The sequence below is a fragment of the Eptesicus fuscus genome, chromosome 5 (genome assembly GCF_027574615.1).
Source record: "Eptesicus fuscus isolate TK198812 chromosome 5, DD_ASM_mEF_20220401, whole genome shotgun sequence".
In the NCBI taxonomy this organism is placed as follows: Eukaryota; Metazoa; Chordata; class Mammalia; order Chiroptera; family Vespertilionidae; genus Eptesicus; species Eptesicus fuscus.
In genome coordinates, this window is record NC_072477.1 from 64,928,279 (window position 1) to 64,954,591 (window position 26,313).

General features: G+C 41.0%; 2 protein-coding genes and 1 non-coding gene across 12 annotated transcripts in view; 2 read left to right on the forward strand and 1 right to left on the reverse strand.

The window, feature by feature from the left end:
- Nucleotides 1-19,882, reverse strand: part of GANC (glucosidase alpha, neutral C) — an 86,979-nt gene extending 67,097 nt beyond the window's left edge. Inside the window, exons 1-4 of one of the 3 annotated variants that reach the window (XM_054716318.1) lie at nt 19,296-19,882; nt 17,766-17,828; nt 16,264-16,372; nt 7,248-7,375 (exon numbers count right to left, since the gene is read on the reverse strand). In XM_054716318.1, the coding sequence (XP_054572293.1) occupies nt 7,248-7,375; nt 16,264-16,372; nt 17,766-17,828; nt 19,296-19,324 (329 nt within the window). In that variant the 5' untranslated portion in view covers nt 19,325-19,882. Of the gene's footprint in view, nt 1-7,247; nt 7,376-10,674; nt 12,003-16,263; nt 16,398-17,765; nt 17,829-19,295 lie in introns of those variants that run through there. The other 2 variants (XM_054716319.1, XM_054716320.1) reach the window with 2 other exon arrangements.
- A 702-nt stretch (nt 19,883-20,584) lies between these two features.
- Nucleotides 20,585-26,313, forward strand: part of TMEM87A (transmembrane protein 87A) — a 46,844-nt gene continuing 41,115 nt past the window's right edge. The window contains exons 1-3 of one of the 8 annotated variants that reach the window (XM_054716327.1): nt 20,585-20,836; nt 22,120-22,180; nt 25,489-25,574. In XM_054716327.1, coding sequence (XP_054572302.1) covers nt 20,696-20,836; nt 22,120-22,180; nt 25,489-25,574 — 288 coding nt within the window. In that variant the 5' untranslated portion in view covers nt 20,585-20,695. The remainder of the gene's footprint in view (nt 20,837-22,119; nt 22,181-25,488; nt 25,575-26,313) is intronic. The other 7 variants (XM_054716325.1, XM_028147544.2, XM_054716324.1 and 4 more) reach the window with 7 other exon arrangements.
- On the forward strand, nt 25,820-25,924 carry LOC114232057 (U6 spliceosomal RNA). The gene has a single exon (XR_003618106.2). It is a non-coding gene; the product is annotated as a U6 spliceosomal RNA (small nuclear RNA).

Sequence of the window (26,313 nt, forward strand, 5' to 3'; positions counted from 1 at the left end):
TGTGATGGATAGACTCTTAAGATGTTTTGGATCCCCAGAATTTATGTAAGCTCAGAGGCAGCACTCAAAATCCCTCAAAGGTTTAGATATTTTTTTTCTCTGGTGCATAGTCACCCTGGTAAATGGTCACAGACCTCTTTAGGGAAGGTTAGGAGAGAGAGTTTATTATTTTTATGTCCTTACAACATCCTTCTACATAAATTCTAGGCCTCCCACCTCAAACAAGATGTTTTGGTTCTGGAAACTAACTCTATTTGGAATTGTTTTAGAGGTTCTGTCTTACTGTCCATCAAATATAAATAGAATTCTTCTGATTATTCCATCAAGTAGAATGCCAGTCCATCTGTTTCAGTTTAACAGGCTCCTTGATATTATTGTTCATTGCCCTGAATGTTTAACCATTAAAGCCCTGCTGCATGTTATGGAAACATGTCCACCTTGTCTCTAACAATTAAGAGCTGCTACTATGATGAGTCTCATCATCTCCACTGAAATTAGAGGGCAATTTTAATGGCATTATTTCCCACCATTATCTCTAGCTTGCAAAAGATGTTCACACACTACAATGCCTTCCAAGTGTTCCCTCACCAAGATATTTCTCAATGAAGGGAGTATCTTCTGGATCCTCTATATACTAGAGGCCACAAGATGGCGGCGCCTCTAGTGTATATATATGCCAATATATATATATACACACACACACACACACATACACACATACATATATATCAAACAGCTCATCTAGCCCCTAATTCTGTTCTCCTCTAGAACAGAATTAGGGGCTAGATGAGCTGTTTGATATATATGTATGTGTGTGTATATATATATACTAGAGGCCACTGGGGGCAGGGGGGAGGGTGACTCTCAGCCCAACCTGCACCCTCTCCAATCTGGGACCCCTTGGGGGATGTCCGACAGCCTGTTTAGGCCCGATCCATGGGCAGTCAGACATCCCTTTCACAATCTAGGACTGCTGGCTCACAACTACTCGCCTGCCTGCCTTCCTGATTGCCCCTAACCGCTCTGCCTGCCAGCCTGATCACCCCCTAACCAATCCCCTGCCAGCCTGATCAATGCCTAACTGCCCTCCCTTGATACCCCGGTCACCCCCAAATGCCCTCTCTTGCATATTCCCTCTTTATTAGATAGGGTTTTTTCTTTAGCATATTGGACAGTCCTAACTGGTTTGGCTCAGTGGATGGAGCATTGGCCTGCAGAATCAAGGGTCCCAGGTTCGATTATGGTCAAGGGCATGTACCTTGGTTGGGGGCACATACCCAGTGGGGAGTGTGCAGGAGGCAGCTGATCGATGTTTCTCTCTCATAGATGTTTCTAGCTCTCTATCCCTTTCTCTTCCTCTCTGTAAAAAAATCAATAAAATATATATTATAAAAAAAGAAACATTTAAGATTCTTCCATATCTGCCTGGCTGGTGTGACTCAATGGTTGAGACCCCAGGCTGCCACTGCTGGAAGGGGATCGGGCCCTGGCCAGGCTGAGACCCCAGCCCAGGCTGCCACCTCAGCCCAGCCAGGCTGAGACCCCTTCTCAGGCTGCCATCTCAGCCTGGCTGGGGATAGCCCGGTGTGGGTGCATGGCTCCAGCCCAGGCTGACTTCACTGGCCTGAAGATAGCGCTGTGGGGGTGCACTGCCCTGCCAGCCTGAGACCCCAGCCCAGGCTGCTGCCGCTGGCTGGGTGATCATGCAGTGGGGGTGCCCGGCCCTGCAGGCATGAGACCCCAGCCCAGGCAGCCGCGGCTTGCCAGCAATCGGCGTGGCTTGGGGGCGGGGCCCTGTAGGCATGAGACCCCAGCCCACGCAGCCGTGGCTTGCCAGTGATCGGCGCAACTTGGGGGCAGGGCCCTGCGGGTCTGAGATCCCGGCCCAGACTGCTGCCGCTTGCCAGCGATTGGTGCAGCTTGGGGGCAGGGCCCTGCGGGTCTGAGATCCCAGCCCAGACTGCTGCCGCTTGCCAGCGATTGGTGCAGCTTGGGGGCGGGGCCCTGCGGCTCTGAGACCCCAGTCCAGGCAGCCGCTGGTGCCTCCCAGCCAGACACCCTGGACTGCCGCTGCTGGGTGGACTCCACCGGGGCTAAGAGGACTGGGCGCCGCCATCTTGTGGCCATGGGCGCCACCATTTTTGTCGCGGAGTGATGGTTAATTTGCATATTACTCTTTTATTAGATAGGATACACACACACACACACACACACACACACATACACACACATACACACACATATACACATACATATATATCAAACAGCTCATTCATATATATATGAATGATATATCCACTTCAACATCTTTATATCCCTAAGTTTATGGATCATTTCTTCTACAGTGTGTCAAGGAATTTCTAGTATCTCAACTTCATTCAGCAGACTTCAATATAGCTGAATATAGACTATAGGTAACCAACCAAGAAAATAATTAGAACCACTTCCAGCTACCATATCAAATCTAGATTCTCTAGTATATGTGCCCATGTCAACAAATTTAGTGTGATGCTAAAATTATATTCCTTCTTTTGGTCTAGGAATCCCTGAGAAATCATTTCCATGCATATTTCCCGTGTTTTTGCCAATATAAAATCATAAAATTCTTTAGGTGTACACACCTTCTCCTCCTGGATTAGACTGTATTTGGCTCCCTAGGCATGTTGGACTCTGATTCTGATAGTAGGTCTGGAGGCAGTGAAGGGAGGTAAGGGTGGGGCACAAGGATCATTGGAATCCTCTTGCATGGTATATCTTAGGTGAGGTCAACATAGGATGTCCAAGCAAGGGAAGATCAGCTTTATCAGAAGAAAGAGCTGCTTCTGCTGAAATGGAAGACAGTGGAATTTTGAGGTTTGTATTTGGAATTATCCAAATCTTCTCAAATGTTGATATTCAATTTTGAGGGGTTCTACCTTTTCCCAGTTAATGCCCTAAATTCACAGACCTGATGAGACTGTGAATTCAACTTTATGGTCTACTTCAGAAAATCATGGAATCAAACAGCATCTGATTTTCAGCTACAAGGACTTTGTAGCTACAACAGATATAAGACACTTTAGATTGTTATAGAAACTTATTAGGTTTCTGACAATGCCTTGGGCTAAGAATTTAAAGCCCCAAAACTGCTGTTTTCTTTCTTAAGCTCTTCACAGTAGCCAGGCCACCTCACAGTTATGAATTCTGTATGGTCCTACCACTTGGTCTGCCATAGCTATGTTTTCAATAGGCACTTTATTTCAGGTTACTATAGGTAGTAATTTAAGTAACTTTGCCATGGAATGACGTAGTTTATTACTAGTTGTATTAGCTTGCTAGGGCTGACATAACAAAAAACTACAGACTGCGTGGCTTAAACAACAGAAACTTATTTTCTCACAATTCTGGAGGCTAGAAGTCTAAGATCAAAGTCTCAGCAGTTTTGGTTTCTTCTGAGACCTCTCTCCTTGGTGCAAATGGCTATCATCTTGCTTTGTCCTGACATGGTCATTTCTCTGTGTTAGCTGTGTCCTAATCTCCTCTTCTTAAAGGACACTAGTCATTTAGATTATGGCCCGCCTCACAACCCAATTTTAACTTAGTTACTTCTTCTAAGACTCTCTCTATATAAAACCCTAATATGCAAATAGACCAAACAGCAGAACAACTGAACAACCAGTCTCTATGACATGCGCTGACCACCAGGGGTGCATGTGGAACACAGCGGGCATTGGTAGCAGGTGGCAGAGCGCAAAACATGGCAGGTGTTGGCTGCAGTGGGATGGTGCAGCAGGTGGGATGGGGGCGACAGACCAGGGCGGGGTGCCGGTCGTTGTCATCAGGGCAAGCCTCTGGTGGTTACTGAAAATTCTTTGCTCCTGTGTGCTGCGGTCCCACCTGGTGCTTGCACCTGCTGCCAGCGCCAGCCCCGCTCATACCTGCTGGCCCTGATTGCCCCTCAAGGCTTCTCCAACTCCCCCTGCTCCTGAGGGGCTATTGGGGCCAGCAGCTGCTTTTCGCATCTGCTAGCACCCACTGCCAGCGCTGGCCCCAATCACTCCACGCTGTCAGTGAGTGTGAGTGGGGCCAGCACCGTCAGCACGTGGGATCAGCGGTTGCGGGAGCAGGGCTGCAGGCAGACGGGGGACTGGGGGCCACGGCGGGAGGGGCCGGGCTGGGGTGCAGAGGATGGGCCAAGACTCGCCCCTGTGCCCACTGCAGCTTCGCGGCCCACAGTTGCTTTCAAGGTGCACGAATTCGTGCACTGGGCCCCTAGTATCGAAATAAGTCACATTGTGAGATACAAAGGATTAGGGTTTTAACACATAAGTTTGGCAGGGAGCACACAATTCAGCCAATAACACTAATATCTCATCCTCTAATGAAAATCAGGTCTTCACAGACTTCAAATCCAACTAGATCAGCTAACCAACTTCATGTTCCCATCCTTAATTATCTGTTGCTTCTACTCACTGCTGATACCACTGACTATATCAACCAAGACTCAACTGTAGATAACAGAAACAACTCTGGCTATTTTAAGCAAAAAGTAAATAGCTTCATATGGGGGAATTAGGAGCTTACAACATCATGGGAAGGGTTGAGGTAGCAGGTTCCTGTCTAGGCATCTAGAAATGACCCCTAGAACAATCCTATATAATAAAAGGCTAATATACAAATTGTCCCCTCTGGAATTTGACTGCCCGCTATGATGTGCGCTGACCACCAGGGGGTGGTGCAGAATGAAGGGAGGCCCCAGCTGGCAGCCAGCAGCCGGGGGAAGGAAGGCCCCGATTGGCCCTGATCGTTGGCCAGGCCTAGGGACCCCACCCGTGCACAAATTTCATGCACCGGGCCTCTAGTACTATATAACTATATGGCCAATGGAACTTCCATCTCAGCTAGAATCAGGAAGTTGGGTAATCAGAAGTCACTGTGGCAACTGCTGGGGCTCCAGGATCATGTCACCGTAGCTGCAATCCAGAGATCAGGAAACCACCGCATTAACCAGTGTAGTTTTAGAGTCATTCTGTATCTTCCAAATCCATACCAGCAAAATGTGAAACTCAGTTCTGAAATCAAGATACCTATAAACGCTTCTGATTGATGGAACCTGACTGACATCTGAAACTAGCTACATGGGAATCTGGGAAATGGAGAGATGTAGTTTTTATCTCTCTAGTTACTGCAATAGCCAAAGGCCTTCTACAAAGAGATTGGAATAGAAGCAGAACTAATATACCATATTTACTACATAAAGTTGATATCACCCTGACCCCCAAACATGGCAAAGACAGCACAGAAAAAGAAAACTACAGCTTTGACAAGGATTTAATATCCAAAATATATAAAGAACTCATACAACTTAATACCCAAACCAATTAAAAAATGGGCAGAGGACCTGAACAAACACTTCTCCCAAGAAGACAACATACAAATTAATGGTCAACAGACATATGAAAAGATGCTTAACTTCACTTGCTATTAGGAAAGTGCAAATCAAAACTACAATGAATATCACCTCACAACTGTTAGAATGATTATCATAAACAAGGCAAATAATAACAAGTGTTGGAGGGGTTATGAAGAAAAAGGAGCCTTCATTCACTGCAGTGGGAATGTAAACTGAGGGCCACTATGGAAAACAGCATGGAGGGTCTTCAAAAAATTAAGAATATAGTTACCATATGACCCAGCAACCCCTCTTCTGGGTCTACCCAAAAAATTTGAAAATATTTATTCAAAAAATATATGCACACCTATGTTCACTGAAGTGCTATTCATGATGGCCAAGACATGAAAACAATGAAGTGTCCTTTGATAGATGATTAGATAGAGGAGATATAGTACATATATACAATGGAATACTACTCAACCATAAGAAAAGATGAAATACTGCCATTTGTGACAACATGGATAGATCTTGAGAATATCAAGCTAAGCAAAATAATGATTTCATTCATGTGGAATATAAAACTGAAAGTTACAAGTAAACAAACAAGATAAACAAACAAACAAAAAAACTTATCACCACAGACAACAATATGGTGGTTACCAGAGGGAAGGGGAAAAAGGGTAGTAAGGATTAAGGGAGTCAAATCTATGGTGATAGAAGAAGATTTGACTTTGGGTGGTGGGCACACAGTGAAATATACTAGTGCAGATGATGTATCATACAATTGTACCCTTGAAACCCATATAATCTTATTAACCCCAATAATGTCAATGTCACCACAATAAATTAAAAAAAGAAAATATATACACACAAGAAAACTACAGACCAATTTTACTTATGAACACAGACATAAAAATGTTAAATGATCTACTAGTAAAATGATTCCTTCAGGATAGTAAAACATAATATAGTATGGCCAAGTGGAGGTGTGTGTGTGTGTGTGTGTGTGTGTGTCTGTGTCTTACATATACAATCATTTGCCAAACTGCAAAGCCTGAAGAACAGTTTCTTTTTAATTCCCATTTCCTAAATACTGGCATATAGTAGTGGCTTAATGAATAGACATATTTTAAATTTATGATGGTTCTATCATAACTGAATTAATTTCTCCTTATAACCTACTGATCTTTTATTTTCATGGAAATAATGAAAATTATTTTTCATGGAAAAATAAGCTACATGAAACTATGATAATGCAGTGAAAATTAAAGCATCTGGCATAATCTTATATTCCTTTAGGGGAATAATATGAAAAAATAACAGAAGTCAACAGGCAGAACCAAGTTGAGATATCGCTAGAAAGTGTGCTGAGAAGTGATAAAGATTCTGCAGGTATATGAAAATGCTTTAATCCCCAAAGGTTTTATTTCACCTAGAGACTGATTACTAATTAATCTCTGCCTCTAAGTCAATTAGATGTTATACTTCTAGGACTACCCTTAATTAAAAGTGAGTCAATCTAACGGTAAGTATGGGAGTTTGGCTAGTGTATTAGATCTCTGGAGCCCAGCTGATAATCAGAGTGAGTAAATGAAATAGCTCTTCTTCTCTTTGCTCCCAAAAGTCTGGCTGATCAACTGTTTGCTTTGTGAGGAAAGAAGGGATCAAAAGCTCCGGCTCTATCCTCTAAGTGTTGATGAGTCAAATGGTAGAGGAGAAAACAGAATGGATAATTTACAAAATGGATACTAACTCTGCAAGTGATTGTGGATTTGAATAGACAAACTATGAGGCATACACAAAATCTACTACTCAAAGTATGATAAAATAATACAGTGAGGATGTACTCAAGATATCTTGATCCTTGGCTTACCTTACAGTACTTGGTTTGCTTGTGATGACATCTGGGACTTCATACCTGGGCTTCAGGGGAGTTTCTTCATTGATTTTAAGCCTGAAAATATTTCCCTCTATACCAAAAACTTCAGCCAAAAGAGGAACCTGGGCACAGACATGAGATTAATTTCCATAGGTTAACCCAGTGATGATCAGTTCTATAGTCAAATGACAATAATTAGAAAACTATGTTTAAATTATTACAGGCCAAGCAAACTGGAGAATAATGGTAATCATGAAGAAATAAAGCTCCCCAATCTATATATGTACTTGCTTGGCTATACCTGCGGGAGATAAGAAACACCTTCTATGTGTTGTATGGCCAAGAAAATGTATAATTGTCTGGATCAGGATCTTCAAAAGTGGTCTCTATTAATAATTATACTGGATTACACACATAAACTGAAACTGCTCTTGCAAAATTGGGACATATGACAACTGTATCTCTGACAAACTACAGATGTCTAGAGAATAAGAGTTTGATGTTAAAACTAGAGAACTGGATTCAAGCTAAATGAAAGATGAAGGGAATAGAATAGAATAGAATAGAATAGAATAGAATAGAATAGAATAGAACAGAATAGAGAGTAAAACAGTGGTCATTGGGGCTTTCTAGTATAGATATATGAGGCTTGTTACATTAAAATCAAGGTTCTTCCTGTACATCTGAGCATATGGCCTTGGGAACTTTCTCAGGAGCCTAGGATATTCTCAGCTTTCTTAAGAGGCTTGGATTTTCTCAGCTTTATTAAGAGGTTTGGCAACTTAGGTAAAATTCTGCTTACAATGGGAGATGGAAGCAACATAGAATTACAAAGAGAATACAGGATTTGAAAAATAAGACACAAAACAACAAAACCCAAGAGAGTAGAAGGGGCTTCATTAAGGTTACAAAATGAGGCATTTAGGTCAGAGAAATATTTTAAGACTGTGTTTTTCAAGTGTTGTGCCATGACACACTGGTGGACTGCAAACCCTTCATTAAGTGTGATGGCAAATTCGGTTATCACTGGGGACATTGTTACTATAATGTCTGTAAAATGAAAGGCTAAGCTGGGTAGGTTGTGTGACATACTAGTAGTATAGAGCAGATACAGTGTGCAAGTAAGAGATAGGAAGTAGGAGCATATCAAAGCAGCACCAAAAAAAGAGATGTTACTGGAACCTCGCTTTGGGGAATACAGAAAAGTAGTCAGGGCACTTAAACGGTGACATGACACTGAAGAGTGACCAGGTAAATAGTGCAGTGGCTGTGGCTGCTTTTACAGACATTTTAAAGACAGGCTTGTTATAGTAGTAATAATATTGTAATTATTTGCCCCAGATTTATTGAAATGTAATCAATAAATCTAACAGGCAAATTGTCCCCTCGGGAGTTCGACCGCTCACTATGACGTGCGCTGACCACTAGGGGGTGGCACAGAATGAAGGAAGGCCCCAGCCGGCAGCCAGAAGGCCCTGATCACTGGCCAGGTCTAGGGACCCTACCCATGCACTGGGGCTCTAGTTGGTATATAACATTGTATAAGTTTAATGTTTACAATGTGTTGATACACTTATATACTGCAAAATGATTACCATTATAGCCTTAGCTAACACTTGCATCATGTCTCATAATTACCATCTTTTTGTGGTGAGAACATTTTAGATCTACTCTTTTAGAAACTTTCAAGTATATAATAGAGTATTATTAACTATAATCACTATACTGTACATTAGATATCTAGAAGTTATTCACCTTAGAGCTGAAAGTCTGTAGTCTTTGACCAACATACCCTCTTCCCCCCGACCCCTATCATACTGTAATTATTGATTAGGTGTTTAAAGTTATTTTATATATTTGAATTATTGTGCTGTCAGAATTCTAAATTTGAAAATGTGTCCAAATATAAAGCTAAAATCCTGTTAGATTACACATTCTCTCCCAAATTAGGCATATATTTCTATTGCCCTCCCAAATTCAATTCAACTGACATTTATTTGGTATCTAATATTGTGATGCGCTGTTTGTTGTGAAAAAGATGGCTGTACTCTTAGGGAGATGGCAATTTAGAGACAAAACATACATAGTAAACATAAAGCATTTTATGCTGAGCTAGAAGGACAAGGAATGTGCTGTGGGAGAACAAGGTAGGGGAGTATTAATGATGATTCTAAGGAGAGGGGTTCTGGGAAATCGCTTCAGAGGAAGACGGACTTGAGCAGGGCCTTCAGGGACTTTGGGAGGCAAAAATGGGCAAAAAAAAAAAAAGTTAAGCAGAGGGTATATGGGTTGTCTGTCTATATATGATAACAAATTGTGTCTAATTTATGCGCTCAGAGATCCTACTATTTTAGTGAAATCGCTTTTAAAAAATTGTTTTTAAAAACCAAAGACTGGTCTGTATGTTTTGTTCTTGAAGCTGCATCCCAGGAAAGAATCCAAATTATATGAGAGGAGGTAGCAATAACCCTGCTTTTACACAATAACCTTATGCAACCAAACTTAAAAAGCCCCATTTTGTTGTCTTTTTAACTTAATTAAGCAAGCCAATTTTTTCCAATTAGGTAACTCTTTTTAAGGTCAACATCTAGATTCAATCTTATCTCTTACCACCAACATAGCTTCATGTTCCAAGCACATAATTTCCTTAGTATACATTTGCTTCTATGATCTGTTTCATGCTGTTTTTAGTGGCTTAAAAATTTTTTTTAAACAGCAGTGGACTCTAAGAAGTTCAATAAGAAAAGCTATTCAGGTTGAAGATAGTGAAGAGTAGCTCACAACCCCGACCTTTAAGCCCCCTCCCCTCTCTGCATGGAGTGTGAGACACCTCCATGGAAGCCTCAGGGCTCTGTGGATGACAGTTTATGAACCACTTCCCTGGGCTTCTTAACTGCCAGTTATTGCCCAATTCTTCCACCAAAACCTTGCTGTGTCAAAAAGTCTGGCCCTAGTCAGTTTGGCTTAGTGGATAGAGCGTTGGCCTGTGGATTGAAGGGTCCCGGGTTCCATTCCGGTCAGGGCACATGCCTGGGTTGTGGGCTCAATCCCCAGTGTGGGGCGTGCAGGAGGCAGCCAAGCAATGATTCTCTCTCATCATTGATGTTTCTCTCTCTCTCTCCCTCTCTGAAATCAATAAAAAAATATATATTTTAAAAAGTCTAGACATGAATGTTTTATTCTTCTATCTAAAACATTAAGAATTTCTAGATATTCCTGTTCTTCTCTAGGGACCTGTCTAGACATTTATTAAACAATAATATACAAATAAATTATCCATTCTCTTACTCTTATTAGTGATGATTAGAAATGACAATGAAAAAATACGTTAAGATAACATATTTAAGTTAGATCACTTCAATTAAGAATTATTTAGTGTTAATACTTAGATAATAGTAGCAGTTACACTCAACTTGCAGCAAGATGGATTCATGTAAAATAAGTAAAGAAATACATAACATTTTAAATGAGGTGAGACAGCATGGGCTTTACTTCTTTAAAAAATTTAAGATGTGTAAATGTCCACCTACACAGAGAAGATGAGATAAATCCTCAGAGAAAGGAATATATTTTGGAGGTTCCTTTTAGTACAAGTCTCTACTTGTTTTTTCATAAACCTTTATTCAGAGGTTTACCTCTCATAGTTTGGGAAAGTATTAATTCCCTTTTCCTATTTGATTTCTCCCATACTTAATACAAAACCTGGTAGTCTGTCATCCATAAGTCAAGTCTTTTTGGCCATATGGGCAAAAATATCAGACAGGTTGTAAAAATCATTGCAGTAGAAACAGTCTTGACTATGTATTCAAGTTGTGGTTTGATCATAATAATATTAAAACAAAACTTTTTTGCCCTAGCTGGTTTGGCTTGGTGGATAGAGTGCTGGCCTTTGGACCCAGGTTTAATTCTGGTGAAGGGCACATGCCTGGGTTGCAGGCTCGATCCCTGGTAGGGGGCATGCAGGAGGCAGCCGATCAATGATTCTCTCTCATCATTGATGTTTCTCTCTCTCTCTCCCTGTTCCTTCCTCTCTGAAATCAATAAAAAAATACTTTTAAGAAACCAAAAAACTTTTTGTTCACCCAGAACTGGAAATCACAACTACTAGAGACTGTGACTGAGTTAACAAATGCCCCTAAAACACACATTTAAATGGCAGTGGGTATTAAAAAGGGAAATTATGACATCAAGTTCTCCCTGATGGTCAGAGTTCTCATTTTTCCTCTGGCACCAGGTCTCTCTACTAGACTATATGGAACAGTTAACCTAAAAGGCCTAGAAGAGTGAGCAAAAACCTCTCTCAGCAATAACCTCTTGATCAAGACCTCCAGGGATGCAGAGAATGGTCTAAGATTTAATTAAATTGCCGTAGGGCACCAACTGTCCCTTCCATAGTTGCAGCCAGTTGGTTTATTGCAAGCACCGATTCTCTATGGAGAATGTTAGCAAGTTCATGCCGGGTTAATGCCCATTCTCCAAGGACAATTAGCCTGTCCAGGTGTGCTTCTGATTGTTTGGCCAGTTTCCAAATTAGCTGCCTGTTCCTGGCCATTTCTGCAGAAACAGTGTTGGTTAAAAAATGGTAGTTGTGCCTCATCTGCTGAGGAGGTAGCTGGTTAGGCAAAGTCCTATTTTCATCAGGCTTAGATGAAGAGGCAAGGGGTTACTTCATGAAGGTGCTCAGATATATCCCTTCATCCTTGGAGAAGCTGCTAGAAGTGTTGTCTGTGTTGAAAACTTGCAAACAGGCTGCAAAAGAAAGTAAACATGTCATGAGAAAGCATCAAAATTAGCAATATGAAGTAGGTCAAAGACAAGATAAGGCTTTTTAGCTAGACTCAGAAGACAGCATAAATTTCCCTGCTCTGATGTCATAAGACTAGGTCTTCTCTGTTTTTCAATCCCGGTCAAATTTTCACTGAAGGTAAAAAACTGACACCACTACAACAAAAACAGTTCTAAAAAAGCTGTCAACATTTTATTGATAACTCCTTTCTTTTTAGATTTTCTTCTGTAAGCTTCTTTACCAAATATCTACCTTATTATTCTGTCATCAGAAATAGGCAAGATACTACACTGGGACCCTACTGAGAAAATATATGCATTTGAACCTGCAACCAGCTCTTCTTCAAAGCCTGACCAGAGCATGACCTGGAGATAATACACAGGGTAATACTTCAGCTTGTATTATAATACTAGGGGCCAGTGCACAAAATTCATGCATGCGTAGGGTCCCTAGGCCTGGCCAGCAATCAGGGCTGATCGGGCCCTTCTGGCTGCCTGCTGGGGCCTCCCTTCCCTGGCTGCCAGCTGGGGCCTTCCTTCGTTCTGCCCCCTGGTGGTCAGTGCACATCATAGCAAGCAATAGAACTCCCAGTCCCCGGTCAATCTCCCATGGGGACACTTTGCATATTAGCCTTTTATATATATATATAGATTACTGTATCCCAGGAACATCATGTTTGCTATGACTGAATTGTGTGTCCCCCCAAATTCATGTATTGAAGCTCTAACCTTCAGTGTGATGGTATTTGGAGATGGGGCCTTTGGGAGGTGATAAGGTTTAGATGAGGTCATGAGTGTGGGGTCATGAGGTCATGATTAGTGCCCTTACAAGAAGAAATCAGAAAGTTAGCTCTCTCTCCACCATGTAAATATACAGCAAGAAGGTGACAATCTATAAGCCAAGGATAGAATCCTCAACAGACACCTAGGTTTTGGATTTCCCACACTCCAGAACTGTGAGAAATAGATGTCTTTTCTTTGAAGACCTCCACTCTATGGTATTTTGTTATAGTAGCCTGAGCTGACTAAGATATTGTTGAATGAAGCCTGGTTGTTTCCTGGTTGCTTATTAAAAGGCAGATTGGGGGTTGGGGATTGGGAAGAAGGATTTCAAAAATTAACAATGGATCTTGCTAACAAGGTTACTGCTTTAAGAGTTTGAAAGGTGTGGGGGAGGCTGGCACTAAGAGTGCAGGTTTTGTCAGAATCTGTCTCATCAGTGAAACCTGAGAACTACAGCTGTGAGCTGAATAGGACCCTCTTACACTTTGGGCTCTATTTCTCTGAACCTCAAATAAAAAGCTGTTATTCTGAGTAAGTGGATGTATGCAGCTTGTTTTAAATCTCCAGACCACACCCATACCATAGGCTAATGTGAAATCACCATAAAACACCAATCTCATCCCAGAAACAAGCTCTAACAGAGACTCCTTGACTATGCTGTAAGCGAGACACAAGGCTCAGACAACTTTAGAGAATACTGTCTGGATCGTTTTTGTCCCTATCAAACTGACAGAGGGCATAAGGTCTTATATCCCTATCAGTCATCACATTAAAATGGAGTTCGCTCAGAATTTCAGGGTGACCTCCCAAAACATATACATTTGCATGCATTTGCCTGAGAGCAGGGTATGTAGATTCCCTAGGTAGCCCTGATATTTCCAATACCTGAAAATGAGGTCTGTTTCAAGGGGTCCTCGAAATTCTCAGTCTTGAGAGCCATGTTGCTGACATCTGGATAACTTGTCTTTGCTTGTTAGGCTCCTCAGTTTGACCCTTGTGAGCCATGTGCTGTCTTGTGCTGAGATCCTGTGGGTCCTCCTGGACTGTGGTTTCTTTTCCATTGAAGGCATCCAAGATCTGGTGGATTCTGGTTCTAGCACCTGATCTGAACAGTGTTATCCCTCACATTTTCAGGATCCAAAGAGAGGTGTGTGCGGAGAAACTGATCTATAGTCTGAAAAAGGCCGTATGTGGGGAATCTACCACTAACTGCATGGGCATCAAGCTGTATTGAGAATTTTCATTTTGGCCCACCCTGGTATACAGGGTGCTTTTGCCTCATTTACTTTTCCTCAGCATGTGTCATCATGACAGTGGATTGTTCAGGTGGTGCTCAATATACTAAGCCTCCCCAAGGATGGAAAGGGATGGCATCTACAACTCTGTAGGGTTAGACACCTTGGGGACAGGAAGGAAAATGAACAATGACAGGGAAAATGAGACAGGAAAGGTACTTGACTTTTGGTAGGAGGCCTAATGCCTCCTGGAAGGTCTCTGCTGGACTCCTTGCATTTCCTGGAGCCAGCTGCCTCTGCTGACCCTGAATACAGGTGTTTGGCTGGGTGTCAGGTAATTGGACCACACACAAGTGTCAGGTGGCTCTCTAGGAAAGAAATTAGTGCTGCCCCATGTTTTCCCATAGCTATCAAATTAGGCTACAAAAGGATGCATAGTTTGGGAGACTTCAATCAGCAGTAGAGGATCTATAACTTCAGGGATATCATGAGCTGAGAACTCAAAGGGGACAAATTCCTCCAGAAAAAAATGGGTGGTATAAGAAGCAGCACTCAATTTTGGAGAAAGGCTAACCGTCCCATCTGTGTAGTTAAAAGAGATAAACTAAGTGTACTGCCACCATAACTACATCCTTAAGTAAACAGAAGTTGGGGACAGGGAACAGGGATAAAGAACACGGAACTGTTGATATGATTCCAGTCTCTATTTTGAATTCGGGCAAGAAAGCTATGTCAGACTGACTGGTGTGGTTCAGTGGTTGAGAGTCTACCTATCAGGAGGAGGTCATGGTTCCATTCCCAGTCATGGCACATGCCCAGGTTGTAGGCTCGACCCCCAGTAGGGGGCGTGTAGGAGGCAGCTGATCCATGATTCTCTCTCATCATTGATGTTTCTGTATCTCTCCCTCTCCCTTCCTCTCTGAAATCAATAAAAATATACTTAAAAAAGAAAAAAAAAGAAAGCTATGTTAGAAAATTCCACACCTATGAAATAAGCTAAAATCTTTAACACTTCATAAGGAAGGTAGCCTTCCTCATGGTGTAATTACTCCTTTATCTGAGAATAAGTTGGGGCCCTAAATTAAAGGCCTTACAAATGTTACAGAGAACCCGGTTTTGCGGGGTAGTTTTTGTTCTATCTTGTCAGAGGAGATTCCTCAGTGTGGTACTATAGAACCAGAGCTATGGTAGTTGCCAGGAGACCTCTCACAGCTTTGCAGTGAAAGTGGGGATTTTGTCTCCATCTGCTTCTCAGAACTGGTATTTTTTAGTGAGTGGGTGGAGTTACTATCCAAGCTATTAGGGACCTAGACAACATGGTTTTAACTATGTCTTTCAGTTTCATGAATTTCCAATTAAGCCAGATTGGTCTGGGAGGCCTTAGAAGCTTAAGGATGCCTTTCAAAGATGGCAGAGGATCTGGAAACGAGGGTCAAATTGGGAGCAACAGGTATTTGTGCATAGTCACACTTCCTAGCCCAGCCCACAGAACTTCCTCTATAACTAGCCCATCTGTATGGCCCATCTGAAGTAGTCTGGTGACTTGACAGGTGAGGAAAAGAACTTAGAATATAATACTGCTCCAATCTTTTCAGTATATAATGACTAAGGTGATCTGCCAGTGAAGCAGCTCAGGAGATGGGCCATTTGTGGCTTAGGTTTTTCAACTGCACAGTCCCTTGCTCCTCTTGCCCATCCACAATTTGAGGTTTGGACAGTCACTGAATCTGTACCATGCTCAGGCTGCATGATCAACTGTATGGTGTGTAATAGTGATAGAAAGAGCATGGTCGCTTGACAGAGTCCACAGATGCAAGTGAAAATCCTGGTCAGTAGCTGTCACTAGTAAAGATTCTGGTTACTAGCTGTGACTTTGAGCAAGTGACTTTTTAGACTTCAATTTCCTTATCTGAAAATTGGGGATAATATGATAAGCCTTTGAGATGTACTATGAAGACTGCTTAAGAGGAAATAACATTTGTAACACATCTAGGAAAGCATCTGATATACAGGCAACCTATACTGTTGATATTCATGTTACTTTTAAAGTAATATTAGTTAGCTATGAAGAAGTTTATAGTACTTCCCTAACAAAGTTTATTTTTAAAACATACATAGTTTTAATTAGCCTTTGTGGAAATTTACTTCATTCAACCCAAATAAATGTAGAAATAAATAATTCTTTGTAGAAAATACTTGTATCTCACCTTAGTTGCTTCATTGATGATTTGGAATCTGGTGCTGTCTTTGCCTGTTGTGACTGAGTCTAGTAATGCCTGATAGGTGGACTTCTTGGAGAGCTGCTGTTTCTGACGCCTACAGATGTGAAGTGTACACATGCCTGAGAATTATTTGTGACTGTCAACATTCAATAGACTATATTACCCGGGACAAGTCATTAAAATTTACTATGATAGTAAGTGAATTAGGCACAGACAGTAATAGTACTCCAATAAAGCACTAATAGGAGTACTTTGTTATTAGGGTGCTAATAAAATTAGTAGTAACAAGAAAAATACTAATGAAAGTGTTTATAACATAACACTACTAAAAGATGGTCCTCTGTCCCCTTTACTGAGAAGGTGGGGCAGTTTTCATAGATGACTTTTATTAGCTTATTAATTTCACTCCCTCTTTCCATGAAATGTACACTTTAATAGAAACTCAATAATTTCTCATAGAAATCAACATAATCTAGTGGTTTAACAAGGTGACCAGGAGTTCACTATACAATTCCCTCTAAGATACTTGTTCACATTAAAATGATAGAATTTTCTTCCTCTAGGTAGTGTGAATAAATTAGGAAGTTGTAATATGTGATACTTTCAGGATCACATAAAGCTCTGGGGAAACAAGGCAATCTTATATAGTGATGATGGAAGTACAAAATGATACAGTCTTATGGAGGGATAGCTAAAATTTCAAATACATTTACTCTTTGATCCAGTAATCCCACTCCAGGAAATTTATCTTATAAATAAGCTTGCATGTGTAGGAAATGACATATGTATAGCTTTTCATTGTGGCGGAGCTATTATATCAAAACAGCCCCAAAGCCTACCAATATGAGAAAAACTGAATAAATTCTAGTACATTTACCCCATGGAATACTATAAAGCTGTAAAAAGAGAGGACAATCCCCATATACTCATGCAAAACTCTTCAGAATAAACTATGAAGCAGAAAAAAAAAAAGAGATACACAATAGTAGAAAACTACTTGGTATAAGAAGAATGGTGATATAAGAATATATGCAGTCACAAAAATTACTGGAAGGATAAATAAGAAATTAATCTGGTTACAAGGACAAGATGTGGAATTGGGTATAAGGGAACAGGAATGAACATAACTTTTCAATGTATATCTTTTTATATTATTTTATTTTTGAACCATGTAAATGTATTATCTATTAAAAGACAAAGTTTTAACATCATTTAAAAACGCTTTGACTTTTAAAATAAACTACCTATTTACTGAAAATTTAAATACTACAGTAGTCATCTGTAATACTTTCAACAATAAAGATAAAAATACTACAGTAGTAAGTATATAAAGTTAAAGGCACATGTCTGGGATAAATTCCTTAATCATCAAATTTCCTAATTGGTTCTTTCCTTATAAAGCCTATTAGTTCTCAAAATTTATTAACATCAGTTTTGAAATAATGTCAGAAATATTTTGATCTAAGGAATTAATTTCCTCTCCTTACCTGTAGAAAGCAATTTTGCTGCAGTTTTTGAAAATGTTTTTATCCACAGCTTCATCTTCAACACTAAATAAACAGATATTTTTAAGACAGTTATTTTACATAGGGTTTGTGAATCCATTATTTGCACGTCTCTAACTACAGAACGAACATGAGAAGTAAACCTCTGCAATGCAAAATTGTGTCATGGCCATAACATAACACAATAACATGTGCTATAGTACAAGACCCTTTTAGAAATCATCCATGGTAAAGAACAAAACACGAAGTTCCGGGATTACTCTGAAAGCAGTAGAAAAAGAGCACTGTCACTTATGAGGAAGGGTTCTTTTAAAATAAAGAGTGAAAAATGGTCATGGAAGGAGGCTTGGCATGGGGTGGTGAACACACAAGACAATATACAGTTGATGTATTATATAACTGTACACCTGAAACCTATATAATTTAATTAACAGATATCACCCCAATAAATTAAATGTATAAAATAAAATAATTAGTGAAGGCTATGAATACAACAGTAAAATCTGAAGGAGCAAAAACAAACAAAAAAAAAAACCAAATCAAACGAACAAAAACCAATCCATCCATTTACTTATTCAACAAAATATTTTCAGAATACTCTTACTGAATGCTGGGTTCTGAGGAAGATACTAAAGACTGTGTCCATGATTTCTGTGAGAGCCTAACAATCACAAATCAACCTGACAAATGCTACAATGGAGTTATGTGCAAGGTGCTAGAATAAGAAGAGAAACAGGTGTAGAAGAAAAATCTTTAGCTTTTTAAGATGATGATGACAATCTAGATGTCAGTGTTTTTTAAGACCAACTTTCCAGAAAAGCTGGTTCTGGACTAGACCATGAACAAAATGTATATATATTGCTAATTGAGATTATGTATTTAACATATGCCCATTAACAACTACAAGGTATAAAGGGGGGAAAACATTGGATTTCATGCAGAGATGTGGCTGAATGCAGCTATAGTCAGCATGTCCATGATTAAAGCTGTGATTGAACACCAATTTCAAAATATGAAAACAAGTCCAGACAGATATACTTGGCCATACTAAAAGATGATTTATTGTGGAAGTAATCAAATCCCTCACTGACTCAGTATTTGTTACTGTTTCTTTTAATTAAGTGTGCAAAGATTAAGAAATTGGCAGCCTTCTGTTTCCAGCTTTGAAGAATGACATGGGAAGAGGTGGGTATAGCAGAACTTTGTAAGCAACATGCTTGAAATTCAGGTGTTAGAATTCTGATCACAACTCTTCCAGTTTTGTTAACCATCCTGAAAATATTTTATGAAGGTCTAGCTATTGATATCAACTAATCCCCGGGGAAGTGAAAAAACAACAAAACAAAACTGATAGAGTAAATGCACAAATATAAAGCATGCAAATAAGAAGTGCAATCAAACAATAAAAACGTCAAAGCCAGAATGTTGCCTGCAGGCCTTCCAGATACTATCTATTATCCCCTGTCTCCCTGGGCCCTGGAGTCAGTCCCTGCAGGATCGCTGGGTCTTTACCTGATTTCTTCTTTTTCGGATACTTCCATGGTTTCCAAGTCACTTCACAGGCTCCAGGCTCTCAGTCCAAGCCCCTGGGCGACCTTTTCAAAACGAGGATAGCCCTCTTTCTAAATTATCACCAGCACTTCACCATCGTCAAGTTTCTGGGAAATGCGAGTCCCCTCCAAATCCTTAAGGAGTGACAACTCGACTCTTCCTCCTGGAATCTCCAGGCCCAGCCGAGTGTTTCTATAGAGACTTATTTTACTTGGCAAATTTTTCTTGGTCCTGAGTGGCCCCTGAGGAACGGCTTTCGTTAGAAACCGGAACTGTCTTTGCAGCAGAGGGGGCGTGTACGCAGAGTCGCAGCGGAGGACAGTTTTCAGAGCCTGAAAGCCAGGAAGTACCTAGATGGCCTGCCTGATGGTGGCGGAGCTCCCGCAGGTCTATCTCAGTGACGGTCACGCCGGCGGTAGAAAACAGACCCCCTCCCGCCCCGTCTTAAATGCTGAGTGGGAAGTGCCGGCCAGGTCTTTGCTGGAGCTTTATGTTCTCCACCCAGACTCTACAGTAGCGTCATCCTTTTTCAGGGCTAGAAGGGGCTTTTTTTTTTTTTTTTAAAATATACATTTTATTGATTTTTTTTTAACAGAGAGAAAGGGAGAGAGATAGTTAGAAACATCGATGAGAGAGAAACATCCATCAGCTGCCTCCTGCACACCCCCTACTGGGGATGTGCCCGCAACCAAGGTACATGCCCTTGACCGGAATCGAACCTGGGACCCCTCAGTCCGCAGGCCGACGCTCTATCCACTGAGCCAAACCGGCTTCGGCTAGAAGGGGCTTTTTAAAGAGGTTCTCTGTTATATTCTCCAGTTTAGGAATCGCTTATACTGCACCACCGCCGAATTCCAGTCTTTGCTTAATTAACTCCAGGCACCTTGATAACTCACTACTAGACCCTACACAGGCAGCCAGATTACCACGGCTTCCCGGGACTTCTGGCCCTGAAGTCTGACTTTTAGACGGGATAAGGGGCAGGAGCGAACAGGAGGGGGAGAACCGAACACTGACGGGGTGTCTGCCGGGTCCCCAAACCTGCACAGGGCTGGGAGAGAGAAGAGCCGACGGCGGCGGCGTGGCTCTTGGAGGCCGTCCTAACGCACCAAGGTGACCAGGTTAGGGCAGAACGACGCCTGCGCAGTTTCCCCCAAAGCCTCGCACCGCGCGTGACGACACCGGGAGGGCGGGGCCGCTGAGTCGCAAAACAAACGAACCTCGCGAGGGTGCGAAGACCCGGATGATCCGACCCCCGCCCCTACTCCCCCTCCCCACCCCCACCCCAGCAGAGCCGGAAGAGGGCGGGACGAGCCGGAAGAAGGTGAAATGCGGTCGGTAGACGCTCCAAGGCTGTGAAGATGGCGGCGGCTGCGTGGCTTCAGGTGCTGCCTGTCATTCTTCTTCTGGGGGCTCCACCGTCCCCACTGTCGCCTTTGGGCGCAGGACCGGTACCCGTCGCTGCTGCCGACCGGTCCAAGTGGCACGTTCCAGTACCGTCGGTGAGTGTTCCGAAGCCACTGAGCCCGGAGGAGCGAGGGGTGGGGCTACGGCGGCCCGAGGGGTCCATGAAGGTTCTGCCCGAGTCCGCTTCCGCAGGGGTGGGGTCGCCGGGAGTGTCCCCGTAGTTGCTTCCCCGGGGCCCACCTCCCTGGAGCGGGAAGCCGTGAATTTGGGGAGAGGAGCAGGAGTGCCGGGGCCACCCCGGGAGTGCCGAGGAGTGGGGGACGGTGTCGTGGCCAAGTCAGAACTTTCAGTGCCCGGCTGGAGACAGGTGAACGTGGTGTGTAGGTCCACAGTGGTTTCTCTTCCCGCCGAAGTTTCACAGAATTCAGTGACCCCGGGCTGGAGAAGAGGGACATGTAAATAGGCGTCTTCCTTTTCCCCCCTCTGCACTTATTTTTTGTTGCTGGATAGTTTTACGTACGAAGTTGTGTGATTTCGTTTGAACTTTGAAATGGTTATTCTGCGTTTTGCCGTGTGATTAGGAACCCTAGGCATTAACAAAATGTATTGTAATACTAGAATGGCCAAAGTGGAAGACAACAGTATTCTAAAATTGGATAATGGTAATAAAGGCTAGTCTTTCTTTTGGACAATTAACTGGATAGGTTTACCTTTTCTGTCTGTCCCCTTCCCCCCTTTTAAACTTAATTTGAATGAGAGCTATCGTCCTGTGAGCAGACAAAAATCAGATGCAGGTAGGAAATGCGGAAAAGTATGAGGACTGCTAAAACCGCGGTGGCCTTTTTGTTTCATTCTGCTCTGCTCACGGGTTGCAATGTCCAAAACGTACTTGAGATTTTATATGGCAAGCATGATAGTTTTTGTTCATTTGGTGGAGAACTTTAGGTTCTCAATTTAGGTGTTTACTTGTTACTAAAATGAGTTAAATCTGGCTATCTTCTCATTGAATAGTTTCTTCCTTTTTTTTTTTTTTTTATGATTGGTTATTTTGGCCAGTGATGAGTGGGTAAAGGGGGTGAGCTGATTACGGAGTACCTCCTGTGACGATGTAAGTTGGGATTTCTTGCAGCCTTCCTTCTAGAGTACTTGCCTCATAGCCTGAGGGGTGGGGGTGTGAGGGGATCTTGTCTGTACCAAGCTTCAAAATCCTGCAGTTTGGATATCGTGGAATTTTACTAAAAGGAAGGCTATAGTTGCCTTTTTTTTTTTTTTAAAGAAAATAAACTTCAACGTTTTATAAATTTAGGTTTTTATACTATTTATATTCTACCTTGGGAGTTGTTCTCATGCTAATTACCTTTCTCCTTTATCTTTGCAGGGAAAAAATTATTTTAGTTTTGGAAAGATCCTCTTCAAAAATACCACTATCTTCCTGAAATGTGAGTTTTTGCATTTCATGAAGTTTTTGTTTGAGTTTTTGAGTGATCTTTAAACTTTTAAATTACCTCTTTTCTACCTCTGTTGACTGATTCTCAATATAAGTTCTGAAATTTAATAGTCCACTATCTAGGCATTAACATATGTGGTATAACTAAAGCCCTTTCACTGAATAATCTTCAGAATATTTACTTGTGTGAACTCTCTTTTCTTGTTTTTCTGGTGTTTATACAGTTGGCCCTTGAAAAATGAGGGGGCCAAGGGCTCCAACTCCCCACACAGTAAAAAATCCATGTATAACTTTTGACACCCCCCAAATTTAAGTTGTTCTTCAGTATCTGTGGGGATAGATTGTTTCCAGGACCCCCACAGATACTAAAATCAAAGGATCCTCAAGTCTCCTATATAAAATGGCATAGATCAATGTATACATTCAGCCCTCTGCATCCATGGACTCCTAGCTGCTGATGAAAGCAATATGGGTATTTATTGGGGGGAAAAAAAAGCATGTATAAGTGGGCCCATGCAGTTCAGACCAGGTTGTTCAAGGGTCAGCTGTATCGTTAGACAGATTGTGTTGCTTGATTGCCAGCATCGTGTTTTAATCTGCTCTGAGTTATAGAGACAAGACCGATTTTGCTTTTGTGTGCCTGATGGATGTTTACTGAACATATGACGTAGGTTTGTCAGATCACTGGCTGTAAAGGAATATGTATAGTGTATCTTTTGTTTGCAAAAGGAGTATTTTACCACTTGGATCTTTGCAAGAGGAAACTCAAAGATATTCTTTACTAGGAAATAGGGGTTATGTAGAACAAAACCAGTCTGTCCAGTTTAAAAACCACTGAATCCAAAATATCCCATTGTGCATTAAAGAAAAGCTTCCTTTTATTTCTGAAACTGGCTTTATTTTAGAGAACATAGGCAGCTCTATTTCAAGATCAAGGATAAAAAATCTAAGTCATCCATGTATATTTCTATGCATACCTCCATGAAGTGCAAAGTTGGAAGTCATAGTTTGATGATTTTATCCTTTTAATAATTTAGTAAGTAGTTATTAAAAACTTACTATGTGCCAGGCACTGTTTGAGACAGCAGGGAAGCGATAGAAAAGGATCTTTCTCTAGTTGATTTACTGGGGTTGAAGGAGGACAATATACTCTCCTGATAAATGACTTAAATTTTATTTAAATAAAATCTACTCTGACACACTGGTCTTTCTTATGAGGTTGGTTTACTAGATTAGAGTAGCTTTTAGGGTTAGCAGTGTTTTATCTTTTGTCTGACAGTCTGTGTTGCTGTCTGGCTAGTGACTGGGGCTGTGAAAGAATTCACAATTAGAAGAGATGCAGAGAGGGAAATGTTTTTACTTCCAAGGGAGCAAAGGGCCAAGTATTGCTAGTCAGTACAAGGCTGGGAACCAAAGGTTGCTTGCTCTTTTAAGCAGTGGCTATTGCAAGGAAGGGAGGGGGGATTCTGTTGAAGTTGAGCAGATACCAGGGCTGGTTGCCTTGAAAAGTTAGTTTGCTTTCCAGGAGAGACAGTCCGGCAGATGTCCTAAGGAGGTGTCTTATCAGTATTTTTTCCACGCCTGTAAAACATGCTTAGAACAAAAGTTATGAAGAGTTCAAAAGAGGCTTATTTGAAGGGGAGTAGGGAAAGGAACTTTTCTACTAACTAGAGACTACTTTGGTATGAATTATTCCTGTGTTGTTAAAATAGCAGGGAGAAGGAGGGGGATGCAAGAATGTAGCCTTGAGAGTAGCTTATCTTGTCCTGCAGTTTGAATAGAAGGGCTGTTTGAATCAGAGGAGCCAATAATCTTGGGGTTTAATTACCAGGTGCTTCTCATAAATTGTGGAAGGCCAGAGCAAAGAAAAGGAAAGGACTTTTTCTGTCCTTACAGCCTGTATGCTATTCTTTACTTTTATTATGTACAGTCTTTTCTCACCTGTTTTTTGATCTAGTGGTGTTTTGCCAAGTTACACAAGCTACATATTTTGAAGTTACATACATTTCATTGTTTTTGGAGGATTTCCAGCTCCTTAAAATTTACATTACCTTTCACTTCTGTGCTTTCTCATATTTACCATGTCTCTGATCTTATACTTTTGTGGGTGTGTTATATAGCTTTCCATGAAACTGGGTATAGAGCCCACAACCGGGCATGTACCCTGTCCTGGGTTCACGGTCTATGCTCAACCACTGAGCCACAACAGTCAGGCTAGGGGTACTTCTTACTGGCTTTTTATTTAATTAATCCTGTCTCTGTATGGTTCTTCTATACCAAGCTAGCAATATCCTTTTATCATCCCCATAAATTCTGTTCAGCACATCAGATTTTTGTGTATTTTAATTGAACCTTATAAAAGTGTGTCATTTAAACATTAGTTTGAAAAACCAATTTAAAACAAAGAAAAGTGAAAGGTTATAACTTTAGGTATGCTGCTTTTGTTAGAACCAAAATAGGTTCCTAGGTACAGTCATGTTTATTTGTCATGTTTGCATAAAGTTGGAATTTCTAGTATATTTTCCTTTCTATAGCAAGAAGCAAAGTAAAAGGTAATGTTGACCCTCCTTCCCCCCCAGACAGCGAATCACTTCCAAATCTTCCAATGCCTTGGTCCACTAGAATGTTGTGTTCCAGACTAAGTTAATGAGGCTTTTATGATTTCGTAAGGTTCCTTGAGGTTTCTCTTAAGGTTGGTTTTGAAAAGAATCTAATACTCTTTTACTTTTGCTTTTGCTATTTTCTATCTTCCCCAGCCAGGTTTGCTTTTTATTCATAGTTCTTCCTACTCAATCTTGGTATCTTTCAAGTTTTAAACCATGAATTTTCTCCTTGGTGGAACTATTTGGAATATTGCCTTGTGATATGTCTAATGTTGTTATTCCTTCTCTCTCCAACTAGAATGGAGTCTTTTTAAGGGTTTTACTAATTTCCCCCCTCCTGTTTCCATCTTTGGCCTATCACAGTGCCATGTAGCACTGTATTTAAGTGCGCTGCTCAATAAATATTTGGATGATAATAGAAGACTGGTTTTAACTTAGAACTGCTTTATTGTTTCCAGATTTTTCAAGGTTTTAAAGCATAAAAGTAGATACAGTTTCAAAGTTTAAAAGCTGCTTAACTGCTTTTTCTTTTTGTGGGTAACTTAATTTTATATGAAGAATATCCAGTTCTTTTTGGCATGTATTACTTCATTACCTTCTGTGCAGAGAAGAGATGGCCTATGAATATCTCATTTTAGCAGAAAATAAGTGGGGTGGTGGGGTTTATCTTTTATTCACAAAGATTCTTCTTTTATAGTTGATGGAGAACCTTGTGATGTATCTTTGAATATAACCTGGTATCTAAAAAGTGCTGATTGTTACAATGAAATCTACAACTTCAAGGTAAGGAACATAAACTTACAGACTTTACTTGGACTTTAGAGATCATCAGGTCCTAATCCAAGAGAGGAAGGAGTGTCAGGAAGCCATGGAGGAGAAAAATAAATTAAGAGTCCATGCTTCCCAAGTTGCAGGCGTAGTTAATTGCCAGCAGTTCTCAAACTTTCTAGTCTCAGAATTCTGTTACATTTTAAAATAGACTCCAAAATGCCTTTGTTCATATTGTATTTATATTAAAAATTAAAACTGTGCTCACTTGGACAGCGCATATACTAATATTGGAACGTTATAGAGAAGATAGCATGGCCCTGTAGAAGGATGACATGCAAATTGGTGAAGTGTTCCATATTTAAAAAAAAAAAAGAAAAATGAGAAAATAGAGAAATATTTATTCAGCAATAATAAACTCACTGCATGTTATAAAAATTTTTAATAAAAAAACTTAAGAAAACACACCAGAAGAGTGGTATTATTTTGTATATTTGCAAGTATCTTTATTTAATGTCTGGTATAGTAGAAGACAGCCGGAATCTTGTATCCTTTACTCAGTTTGTTTCGATGTTATTTTGGTCATGGGCACACAGCCAGGTTGCAGGCTCGATCCCCAGTGTGGGGCGTGCAGGAGGCAACCAATCAATGATTCTCTCTCATCGTTGATGTTTCAATCTCTCTCTCCATCTCCCTTCTTCTCTGAAATCAATAAAATATATTAAAAAAACACAACTGCAAGTTTGTGACTATG